Source organism: Nematolebias whitei, chromosome 8 (genome assembly GCF_014905685.2).
Source record: "Nematolebias whitei isolate Nwh7 chromosome 8, NemWhi1, whole genome shotgun sequence".
Classification (NCBI taxonomy): Eukaryota; Metazoa; Chordata; class Actinopteri; order Cyprinodontiformes; family Rivulidae; genus Nematolebias; species Nematolebias whitei.
Window position 1 is genome coordinate 7,645,069 of NC_056505.1, and position 13,259 is coordinate 7,658,327.

Sequence of the window (13,259 nt, forward strand, 5' to 3'; positions counted from 1 at the left end):
ATCCATCCATCCATCCATCCATCCATCATCTTCTGCTTGTTCCAAAGTTGGGTTGTGGGGGCAGCAGCTTGAGCAGGGAGGCCCAGACATCTCTTTCCACAGCCACCTCTTCCAGCTCCTCTGGGAGGACCACAAGGTGTTCCCAGGCCAACTGAAAGACATAGTCTCTCCAGCGTGTCCTGGGTCTTCCCCAGGTTATCCTCCCAGTTGGTCAGCACTTCCCTAGAGAGGTGCCCAGGGAGCATCCTACCAGATGCCTGAACCACCTCAACTGGCTCCTCTGGATGTGGAGGAGCAGTGGCTCTACTCTGAGTCTCTCCTGGATAACTGAACTTCTCATCCCATCTCTAAGGGAAAGTCCAGAAACCCTGCAGAGGAAACTCGTTTCATCTGCTTGTATCTGCGATTTCATTCTTTTGGTCATTACCCCCAGAGTTGTGACCACAGATAAGGGTAGAAGTGTAGACTGATTGACAAAGAGCTTTGCCTTACAGCTCAGCTCTCTCTTCACCACAACGGACCGGCACAGAGTCCGCAATACTGCAGATGCTGCACCAGTCCATCTGTCAATCTCACACTCCATTCTTCCCTCACTTGTGGACAAACCCCAGGGATACTTGCACTCCTCCACTTGAGGCAATACCTCACCCTCGACCCAAAGAGCGCAATCCACCTTTTTCCAGTTGAGGACCATGGCCTCAGATTTGGAGGTGCCCTATATTTATGATACTTTCCTTACACGCTAGCAAACCTACTTTCAATGTCACCTGGAAAATCACAGTATCCAAATATGATTTAAGGTTTCCTATTTCAAATTTAGATAAATAAATCCTCATTAAAATACGATAAAAACAGGATTCATTTCAGGATTGATTTTCAAGGAGTATTCCCAATTAGCAAGACAAATCAAGCCGTATCTCTGGCATCGCTCATGACATCAGGATGATCCAGGTATCACAATGTAGCTTAAAAAGCCAGGAATCTGAAAATGTATTTCATTAATTTAGATCAAATCTGACTTAAATGTCAGCTTGATGTGAAGGGTCACATATGACAACATAACAAAACTTTTGAAATTCTGTCCTGGCTTTTGGTTTTGGTGTGCCACCCCAGGATTTCCAATGGCCCCCATATAACCATGTATTTATTTATTTATGTATGTATTTATTTATGTATTTAATTTGTAAACCAAATTATGCTGGAACGCAAATAGCGGGTGTCTGGGGGTCCTCCCCCAGAAAATCTTGAATTAAGTAGATGCCATCTTCTGCATTCTGTTGTGTTTTAACGGGCTGTTAAACATCTATGTTTACCTATATTTGTAAACACTTGATTCAATAACTATTTTAGAGAGCAACAAGAAGTAGCCTGACCAACAGCTCTCCTTGTGTGCAGAAGAGAGTTACTGGATCCAAGCAAACAGTTACCGGAACACACCCTTTTAAAATAAGAAAGTTCTCTCAGACTTAACACTGTGACCACCCTATCAAAAGATTTCTGGAGGCGCCACTGCAACTGAAATTGATCAAATAAAAAAATAAAAAATCTCTATTTACAAGTTAAGTTGTTTGTTGTGCTTTAGCTTTTCATTTTTGGACTTCTTGTATTTTTTATTTAAAGTTTGATTTTTGAACCTGCTCTTGTTTGTTGAGCGTTTGGGTCCATTTTAGACACAATTGCACAATACAACTTACTTAAAAAAAAAATGAAACACTTGTTTTTGTTTTGCATTAGTACAGAAAGCAGTAGAGAACCTGGAATATTTTTGTCGTTGTTTATTGTTGACATTTTTGCTAATTTAAAAAAAAAAAAGACGGGGTGCTCCTCTGTCTGAGCGACTCGTGGTCTTGAGGCTTTTGTTGCTTTCTTGTCGTGGTGTATATTTGTTTCTGTATGATTATGTGTTCCAGCATTGTGTTTTAATGTGTCCACCCCTCTACTATAGACCAAATCAATATTCTGTAAAGTGTGACAGACAATAAAGTTTTTTGAATCTTGAATCTAATGCCACCATTCTTTTCTTGTAGATTTAGAAGCAGCTGAAGAATAATTTATTAATCTTTAGGCATTTTCTGAGTATCGCCACTATAGTAATTTAGTATTTAAGAGTGTGTGCATTAATTAGTAATTCTAAATGCTGGATAAGGTTCTAGAGAACAGGCCAGCCTTGTTGATGCCTTTTGTACTGAAGGTCGGTCTCTTTCTGTCACAGGGGAAGTTGGTGAAGTACTTCAGCCGCCAGCTGTCCTGTAAGTGTAAAGTGGCCTTAGAGGAGCGCAGTGCCGAGCTGGAAGACTTCCCTCGCCTCCACCACTGGTTCCGCATCGTCAATCTGAGGAAGGAGGTCACAGAGGTGAGACATATTGCCATGAAGCACATATACTGTAGCATCTAGTAGGTTTGAGCATGTGATGGTGAACCATATCTTTGTAAAGGTTTGACCAAAACAACTACAACTCTGCGGTTTGTCATTTCTAAAACTCCGGGTCCTTCAAAGAGTGCTTTTGTGTGCAACGTGCAGGAGATGAGCGCGGTCCAGGTGACTCTGGAGGGCCTGCTGGAGATGAGCGATGTGCAGGTGTGTGAGCTGCTGCAGAAGTTCGGGGCCAGTGAGGATGAATGTGCCCGACTCAATGCTTCCCTGTCCTGCCTCAGAAAGGCCCACCAGCTCGGTGAGGGTTGACCCAAAGCTTCGGGGCATGTGCTCCAACACAAACACACTGCACCTTCAAACACCACGTGTCCCAACTTCATCTGTTCACAGAAAATGATGCGTTCTTGTTCCATTTGTGGCTCGTGTATGTCTGGACTCATATCGTGCAATACATAGTTCCCACACGCTCAACTGGTATTGCGCAATACCACTTTTGAATTGAATTATCTGAATAAATTAAAGGGTTTTTTTTAGATTTTTGTTTTCCATTTTGTGTTTGTAATCAAACAAAAGTTTCCTTCTTTTTTTTTTGCTAATTGTGTCAAGTGTCTGACAGTAAGAGAAGTGTAATAATGTAATAACCATAAATGTGACAAAACAACAACATATTTACCAGAACCTAGGGCTGGACGATACGGCCAAAACTTTTATCACGATATATTTCTTAATTTCTGTCGATAACGATATAATTTTGATATTGATATAAACATTATAAAAGCCTCAGAAAAACTGTACAAATAAATTAATGTTCACCTTTTATTTGTATTTAGCCTTTATTTGAAATCGCCGTCAAATAATCATAAAAATCTCTCAACTTTGTCAATATTAATAGTTTGAACTTTAAACAACAACATAACCTAAACGTTTGCTGCATGGGCTTCTCTTTTGATACAGCGGGGGGGTTGTTTCAGGGACACGTTGGTTCAAACTTTTATTGTACTTCATCTTCTGACTCTCAGCATCTTGTATCGAGTGGAACAGGTTCGATGTGTTCCCACCGCTAGTTGGAACGACTCTGACACATTTTGCAGCACACTGAAACCTGCAGTTTATCGGATAGCCGAACCACTTCCACACGGCCGATTTAGTCTTTCCTGTCTTATCAGTGATGTCATCAGCTTTCTCTTTGCTTGTGAAAACTTGTTCAGTCACATTCTGTCGGTCATGGGCACTCATTTTGAAGCGAAAACTTACAGCGCGTTGGAGATTAGCCTAGCCTGCTACCGCTGACTCCTTCTGGACTCGAGCTCAGCGTGTGATGTACGTCACCACGCACTTACGTAGTTGTGTCACGGCTTTTTCTGCCGCTTCAACCCAAACAGAAAAAGAAATGTGTCAATGAAACGCTGTAATCATAGCGTAATGTATATCGAAATATCGAAAATGTGCTTAAAACTCATACCACCGCTTTTGAATTATATCGCGATATATATCGATATCGAATTATCGTCCAGCCCTACCAGAACTCTTTTACTTATATCGTTACAGGTATTATTATTTTTCTCTTGCCCTAATTGTTCACCATTGAAATCAGAGGTGATTGTGGTAAAAAGTCAACAAACACGAAAACTTGAACTACCAAAATAAAAGTTGTTCTAAAATGGAACAAATTAATCCATTTAGGCAGAAATGATTCCTGTTTTGATTTCAAGTACATGGAGGGTTACAATAGTTTAGCCTTAGAGGAAGGAGCCTACCGGTAATCATGTGTCAGTCATTAACCTAATTTATCACAAGCAGATTTTTAAGCCCTGGGAAAAAGTTTGTAACTGGTAATTGCAAGAAAATTGATCAACAGTATACGATTCAAGGTAACATACAATATTTTTCACAATGCTCTAAGTTAAGGTATAAGTAAATCTTGGAAAACTGCCTGCTGCAAACATGATTGTTGAATGGATTAAAAACCCAGCATTCCTAAGGATGCATATTGTTCACCATCTTTAATAGCAGAGTTTTACACTAAATCAACTAATGCAGAGAAGACATGGAGTTAAAACTTATAACTCATAACTTTATGCATGATTTGATACAATAGTGCAGAGCCCAAGTGATCAGTTCAAGCTTGGTTTATATGTTGTGGATGACTCTCAGCTACTACCACACCAAATCTGAGCTCCGAATCAGTAAAACTGATTTGTAGCCATTGCTTTGTTGGCTAAGGTGGATTAATTGTAGCGGACATCTTGAAGTGGGTTTACTCCAAAAGTTAATAAGTTGTAGATGTCCAACCAATGATTACATTCTGAGAGTTTTATTAAAATTGGTTTGTGTTTCATGAGATCTTTTAATTCAATTCAGTTTATTTATATAGCGCCAAATCACAACAAAGTTGTCTCAGGGCACTTTACAGGAACATTAACAAACATAAAAGCCAATTAGTAAAGTTCTCTAAGGAATCCAGCAGATAAGTTGAATCTTGGCTTTGTTGCAGTCTCCCATCCTGAGCAAGCACAGTGGCAACAGTGGAAAGAAAAACTCTTTTAAAAGGAAGAAACCTCCAACAGAACCAGGCTCAGGACAAGCGGCCATCTGCTTTGACCGGCTGGTTGAGAGGACAGGAAGGAGAGACAGACGAACATAGAATGGTAGGTCCAGGTATAGGTCCAGGTGTATCTGAAAGACAAAAGAACACATGTTAAGGATAGAAAAAATAATTACAAATACAAAACAGGTTGAGCAGAGTAAGTAAAGACAGTAGAAGAGTGAAAAATTGTGGTCAGTTTGTCCTCCAGCAGTCTAAGCCTATAGCAGCATAACTAAGGGACAGCTCAGGAAACCCAAGCCAACCCTAACTATAGGATTTAGCAAAAAGGAAAGTCTTAAGCCCAGTTTTAAAACTGGACAATGTGTCAGCCTCACGGACAGAAACTGGAAGTTGGTTCCACAAGAGAGGAGCCTGATAACTGAAAGATCTGCCTCCCATTCTGTTTTTGTAAATTCTAGGAACCACAAGTAAACCTGCAGCCTGAGAGCGAAGTGCTCTGTTAGGAAAATATGGAACAATAAGATCTGTAATATAAGATGGAGCTAGGTTGTTGAGAGCTTTGTAGGTTAGAAGTAAGATTTTGAATTCTATTCTGGATTTGACAGGGAGCCAATGGAGAGAAGCTAAAACTGGATAAATATGATCTCTCCTACTAACTCCGGTTAAGACTCTGGCAGCAGCATTTTGGATCAACTGAAGACTTTTTAAAGAAGTATTTGGACATCCAGATAATAAACCATTGCAATAGTCCAGTCTAGACGTGACAAATGCATGGACCAGTTTTTCTGCACAATTTTTAGATCAGATGTTTCTAATGTTAGTGATATTACGCAGGTGGAAGAAGGTGGTTCTAGTAACGTTTTTAATGTGGGGGATAAAAGACACGTCCTGATCAAAAATTACACCAAGATTTTTAACATTAGAGCTGGAGGACAGATTAATGCCATCTAAGGAGGGAGAAAGACTGAAAAATTCATTCCTAAGGTGCTCAGGTCCAAAAACCAAAACTTCAGTCTTGCCTGTGTTCAAAAGGAGAAAATTAAGGGTCATCCACTATGTCTTTAAGACATGCTTGTAGTCTAAGTAGCTGATTGGATTCATTGGGTTTAATGGACAAATATAATTGTGTGTCATCAGCATAACAATGAAAATTTATCCCATGCTGTTTAATGGAAGCATATATAAAGTAAAGAGTATTGGCCCAAGCACTGAGCCCTGAGGAACTCCATGACTAACTTTGGTGTATGAAGAAGATTATGATTACTTTCTGAGAGTTTTATTAAAATTGGTTAGTGTTTCATGAGATCTTTTACTAACAAATGGGGTGGATGGCAACAAGTTTAAGCAGAAATTGTCGTGCATTGTGTAGTGCTCTGCATATGTTTGAGAATCACGCGGCTGCAACACCAAGTTGTAGCTCTATCTATGTACAGGTGTGTCTAAAATAATTAGAATATTGTGAAAAAGTTTTACCTTTTAAGTCAATCATTTCAGAAAGTGAAACATATATTATATACACTCATTACACACAGATTGAACTATTTCAAGCCTTTAATTTATTGTTATTTTGATGATTATGGCTTACAAACAAAACAAAACAAAAATCAGTGTCAACCAGATCTTATCACTAAGTGTAGCAATAATTTACTGCTTTTCTCAGTTTAATGATTGTTCAGGCATAATAATATCTTTTATTTAACACACTATCATCAAATAAAAACAAGACTTGTGAAGAAAAATAAGCAAAAAAATAGTTACAGGTCACAAATAGAATCATTAAATTCAGGTTAATCCTTTTGATTTATTTACCTTTCTCACTCAAAACTAAAATATAAAAGCAAAAAAATAAAATACAGATTTTTCATATTGATTTGTCAACATTATTGTGTCCTTTATAAATATTAATTGATTCGTTTGGTTTTATTAAGATATTATGAGCAACATTATCACATCCAAACGCTTTCTGGAGTTTATTATTCCCCGAGGCCAAAGGAGAAGGTGACTTGATAATGTTTGGTCCTGTGTGTGTGTGTGTGTGTGAACAATTTAGAAAAATAAAACTTTAAAATTATTGATTGTATGTACAAAGTACATTACATCAAGACACATTAAATCACTACAAAACACGTGGCTAGCTAAAACTCAGTTTATTTTACAAAAATTAAATTATGATATGGTGTGGTCGCTCAAAAAATTGGCAATTGCATTTTTGTCTGTTAGCAAAATATCTGATGAACCACTGGCCGAATCTTTCAGAACCGCTCATTGAATGAACGTCTAAAACTGAAGATCTTTTCGAGTCGTGATTGCCATCATTAAATCGACATTAGCCAACACTAAATTGGCTCTAATCCGTCAATTTGACAGACATTGAGGTAAAACTTGGTGTGGTAGCAGCTGAGAGTTACCCTCAACACAAACCCCGAGTGTTAACGGCATGCGTAACACGTTTGTTTAAAACGTTGGCATCAACTCTCAGAGTTTATTTGTTTCCAAGTTATCTCTTGAAGTATTTACTGCAACTCACTGACGTTTGAAAAACTGATGGATTGGATTGACTTCAGACACTGAGCTCAGTTTGTGTGGTGGTAGCTGACAGTGATCCCTGTGATACACCCTGAGCAATAACACATCTCCTGGGCTCTTACAGTATTGCTGTATAGGATGATTATAGTCTAAAACCAATCTACTTCTTTTTTTTGTAATTACACCGAGTTGTTGGGAAACTATTCTTAAATAAATGGTTTTCCCTCATTGGTTTATTTATAATAAATTGTTTATTCTTTATTACACTAAACTGTTTTTAAACCAGGGAAACACTCATTCGTTGTTTATTGTTTTTATATTTTTAAATTGTAGTATGAGTGCAACAAGTTTGTACACTTGATCTTATATGCATACTTGTAAATTTCATAAAAAAATGTTATTTACAATTTATTCACACTTTTAAGTACTTATTTATTAAAAAATAATTTAATTCCAATAGTCTGTTGCTTTTCACAATACAAGCATCAAGTGTAACCACTTGACATAAAGCTACACATTTCAGAGTTAGTGCATTTAATGTGTTCATTATGAATAATAGGCATTAAAATGGAGGCAAACCAGCACATTTACTGTTGTTATTAATATCATTTCCTGGATGTTATAAAGTCATTTTAATATTTCACTAATGTTATAATTCATATAACATTTATCAAAGATAAAATAGACAATTGTACCTGTTTTTAGTTCCAGATAAGAAGTTGTAGACAACCTTTATAATTTATAGTTTTTGTTTTATGAGCATAAATATTCAACGTGTGTTACCGCTGTTCACCGGCAGATGGCGCAAATACACCACATTTTGTTCTAAGGGACAACGTCTGCGATGACAAATGTAAACCAGTAGGGGGCAGTAAATTATCAGTGAAAATGGACTGGATTGTTGGGTTTAGTAACATATCGAACTTGTTTTTTTAAAAAAAAAAATCAAATTTCCCTTCTTCTCTTCTCTTATTTATGTTCATTTTATTTTGTAACAGATAATATTTCAGACAGAAGACTTAAAATATTGACACAAGAGTTGCTTTTTTTTCTTAAATGTCTTCTCCACAAAGCTATTAAGTGCATTTTATTACAGGGAATTTAAGGTGCATATCCTGAATGATTCTGTGATATAAGGATTCAGTCTGAAAACTCGACTCCGTCAGTTCTCGGCTGTGATCATAAAATATTAACAATGTCTCGGTTTACTCTGGTGTTAGTTGTCAATCTGTCGGCTGCTCTAACGTACTTAAGTTTTTGTCACTTTTGTTTGCCTGGACAGACTTAGTCGAGACTGATAAAAGCCTCAGTTATGCTTCGTTCACAACTCAGAAGCATAGCAAAATGTATATTTTCTAAAAAACAAACAAACAACAGTTTGTGATTTCCATCAAGCTCTAAAAAAAGATGTCCAGACAAACCTTTTCAAAAAGAGAAATTTACCATTTTTGTCTCATCGGAACTGTAAATTAGAGAGGAAATGACTGCGTTATGACTGTGAGCCAGTGATTGTAATGTCTGTGAATCTTTTCTGAAAAATCTCAGTTGCACTTCATCAAAGCTGATGCTGCAGAATTAAGCCCAGTAGCTGCTGGACCCATTTTAGTCTAAGTGTTATGAAACCAATCCAGCTGCATTTCTTTCTACAAAGCGAATCACATCCTCAGTGGATGGGAAGAAGCTAAGTGTAGAAAGTTCAGTTCAGTCAGGAACCTCAGATTCAAAAGAGTTAATCATTTTGAAATAAACAGAAACAGCATAGAGACAAATTTTTATTTTTTATTTTTATTGTGACAGTTGACGGCTGATGGTGGCTAATGCCTTTTTATGATCAGAACACATGTTAGCATCAGTGCCCTCGGCTCAAATTACCCTTTTCCATTTTACTTTGACTTTTAGTCAACTTACAGCGTACAAAAGAGCATTTAAAGAAAACTTCTCAACTGAAATTTAACCCATAAATGTGTTGGAAGCGAGGCTCTCTGCAGTTGTTCCCTCCTGAGACGGGCTGCACAGAAACAACCGTGAAGTTTTGAATATTTCGTTGTAAGTCTTGCCATGTTGTGACTGAAGCACTCTGGTGTTCCCTGCTGATTTAAAGTCGTCTGTTTTGATCTCAACTCATCCCAGAGTGGGATTTTTCTTTTTCTCCTGCTGTTCCAAACCAGCTTTGAAAAAAAAAGAAAATGTAAATTGAACTAATTAGTCATGAATGGTAATTTTTTTCCACCTAATTTGATTAGATCTGAACAATCATTAATTCTGTAGCGCTGATCCTCCACCCTGTTCAGATCCAGATTATAAAGCAGGGACGCCTAAATTGTCAAGTCTTGTAATTATAATTTGCATCAGAACAATTTCCTCTGTTATGGATGTGTATATTTAAATGTGCATTTTAAAAAAAGCCTAAAGGAATAGTTCGGTCATTTTTAAAGTATGTTCTGTCAATCAGTTCGGACATCTTAGGCTAATGGCTAGCCAAAAAGAATACCAGTTTATTTATTTATTTATTTGTTTTTTAGGCTAATAAAGACTATTTTTCCAAAAGAACATACTGGTGTGAACGAACACAACATTGGCTAATATTAAACTTGTGCAAGGTGTTGTTTGTTCTGTTTGTCGCCATTTTCTCAATCGAACATCTGTTCCTCTGTGAACATGCGCGTTAATGGTTCTGATGGGCTGAACGTATCGGTCCACTGGGAGTTGAATCAAGTTTTGGACCATCGACATTACGAAAGATGGATGAAGCGTTTGTACTTCCTCCTGTTGTTCAAAACTGAAGCCAAAATGTCTGTTTTTGTGTGTTTTGTTATTTTTGTGTTGTTTTTGGAGCCACAGGCTGCGCACTAGGGACGTTCAAAATGGATGTCCGACCTGCACACCCTCCCAACATGCTAATAGGTTGGGACACTGTAGAGTTGCGTTTGGCAAAAAATCCCCAAAAAATCCCAAATCCCCAAAAATCCGACCTGGTCCCAGCTCGTAGCTCATTTCCGAACGCCACCCGACCCGACGAATTAACAGTAATGACAGGTCCGATAAGGTGCTAACTACAAGACAGAACATCACTCCAAAGTTGAGTATACGGTCCCTTTAAGTCCAAGAAAGAATCAGAATAAACTTTTCTCCACAACAGCAGCAGTTCACAGTGGAGGCTGTGCTTTTATCGCTTTGTGTTTGCTCCCTGATTTTTCCAGCCTCTCTGCTTCATTTGCATCTCCAGTCTTCCTCCTCTTCGTCTCGTTCTCCAAAGCTGGCTACACAGAGCCACTAATGGGCTCTCTAACATGTGGGGGGGGGGGACTTACTTAAACGTGTGAATGCGGCGCAGCAACGCCACCGCACGAAGCGGCGAGAGGCACTTTCCAGCTCAGAGAAATCCAGGGCTCGCTGTGACGTTCTCCTTGCCCAGATGGAGAGCGAGATGTGTCATAGCCTCCAAACACTGCCACATTTGCACATCTGTGTGCGCACATGAAATAGCAAGAATTAATGTGAGAATAAAAGATGCGTAAATGTTTCTTAATGTTGAACCTTTTGGAAACTATTAGGCAAGATATGGAAAATGATTTTTGAAGATGGAAGGAGTTTTGATGCAAGAAACACGTTTCGCTACGTCTTGCGTTTTCCAAGAGAACGTTTCTTTAGCATATGAGTCATTAGGAGTTATAATAAAAAGGCCAAACTGCAGTCTGTTAGTTTATGTACTGCATAAATCTGTAGAAATAAAGGAAACAAGTAAAAGTATGTTGTTTTGTGTCGTGATGGAAGAAGGAAACTAATGTAAGTTAATAGAAATTTTCACTATCGGCTCGTGGGACTCGAGTTTGCGACTTGCGGTAAGGATGAGTCATTCAGTTTGGAGGCAGCCGGCCGGTCCTTCGTGCCGCAGTGTGCACACATTATCCAGTTCACCCCTGTAGACAAGTCTGCACACACATACATTACACGTGTGCATGCATATAAACATTTCCACGTTTCACTTGAAGAATTTCTTGAATATCAGTCCTTCTGTTGATCAGAGTAATAGTGTTGATCTTTGCACGGTAGGTCTCTTTTGGGAGTTTGCTCTGTAATCTTTGGCATCTGAAAGGAATGTTCCCATGCTCCGCTTTGAGACAGCTTTGCATGCATATAAACACCTAATTGGCTTCAAATGCCATCAGCACGAAAAAAAAAAAAGAAGATGAATGCAGGCAGAGGCACATAGTAATGCGATAAAAGGGATCAGAGGTGGAGAGGAAGTACGAGGCGGAGCTATGTGGAGTAACACGACAAAATTAAAGCAAGAAATATAAAATGACAATAGAAGGTAAAGAGAGAAAAAAGCTAAGATTGCAACAGAGAAGTGAAATGCCTGGAAGAAGCATTGACTGAACTCTCAACCCTCTTCCTGAAACACCAGGAGGTCCTTATTGACTGTTACCTAATTAGCAGAGTCTAACTTTGAGTCCCACTGATTACGCTGCAAGAACGTTCAACAAACCTTCCACTCAAAAGAGTCGAGATGTAAAAGGAACACTGCATTTATTGAACACAGCCATTGCCCTTTTCACTAAATCCTGTTTACAATGGCAGTGAGAGAGACCCGCCACGCTGGCATTTCACTGCCATTTATCCAAAAGAAGCAACGTATCTTGAGGTAATTAGTCCAATTATGAGGCTGTTATCAGCCGTTCTCAAAGCCTTGGCGCATGTTAAATTTGTACTTTTTCACGGTGGTGGGATGTGCTTTCTTCATTAATCACCGCAGGGGAAAAGTGGTCGTAAGTGCTTCAGGTGCATTGCTCGTTCTTACACTAGATGTGGAGATGCAGGGTTGTTTATATGAGGAAAAAAGATTTATTGTGAGGCTTCAAGTAAACACTACATGGGTTAGCTAATATAAATGGAAAAACAACGAGTTTTTAAAGCACTGGTCTGATATTTACTTAAATGTTTTGTGTGCTTAATTTATTTAGATCATTATGGAGACAGCTTGAGTACCTCTGTGTTAGAGGCCCTGAAAAGTTATTTTATAATCTTATGTAGTACTTGTACTTGAGGGACAGTATTTGATTAGGATTTGTTGGATTTATTAACTTTTAAGACTTGGTTAAGACATGCTGTATAAATGTGCTTGTTAGCCCACCAATGTGCCTAATCTGTTCATCCACCCACCTCTCCATTGTGGAGTTTCCAAAGAAAACTATTTTAGAACTAGCAACTGTTAAATTGTTAACCTTTATTTAACCAGGCAAATCCCATTGAGATCACAGATCTCTTTTGCAAGGGAGGCCTGGACCTGAAGGCAGACTAACATGCATGTTTTTGGTCTGTGGGAGGAAACCAGAGTACCCGGAGAAAACCCATGCAAGCACGTGAAGAACATGCAAACTCCACGCAGAAAGACCCCAGGTCCAGCCGGGGATTGAACCCAGGACCTTCTTGCTGTGAGGCAACAGTGCTAACCACTGAGCCGTCGTCGTGCTGCTAAAATGAATAAATGTACTGTTTTTAAAGTACTGTTACAAACTCAAACATCTTTAAAACTGCATGTTTATTTCAACAAGATAATCAGAAGCCAAATGTAAACAGATAATCACTTTTTAAATAATTTCCACATTCAATAGCCACAGAGAAATATTAAGTGCAACTGCAATTATGAAACAGTATCTTTAGTAATAGTTACAAAATCACTGAAAAATTTACCACGGACCAACAATGCCAATCAACTAACTAACCAATCAGTCAGCCAGTCAACTGTTTAGCCAGCCAGCAACCAACCAACCAACCAACCAACCAACCAACCAACCAACCAACCAACCA

The 13,259-nt window shown here is 38.5% G+C and overlaps 1 protein-coding gene across 3 annotated transcripts in view; it reads left to right on the plus strand.

Annotated features, from left to right (window-relative positions):
• Positions 1-13,259, plus strand: part of ksr2 (kinase suppressor of ras 2) — a 133,431-nt gene that overhangs the window by 17,172 nt on the left and 103,000 nt on the right. For all 3 annotated transcript variants that reach the window (XM_037680879.1, XM_037680880.1, XM_037680878.1), the window contains exons 2-3: positions 2,213-2,353; positions 2,522-2,672. In XM_037680879.1, coding sequence (XP_037536807.1) covers positions 2,213-2,353; positions 2,522-2,672 — 292 coding nt within the window. The remainder of the gene's footprint in view (positions 1-2,212; positions 2,354-2,521; positions 2,673-13,259) is intronic.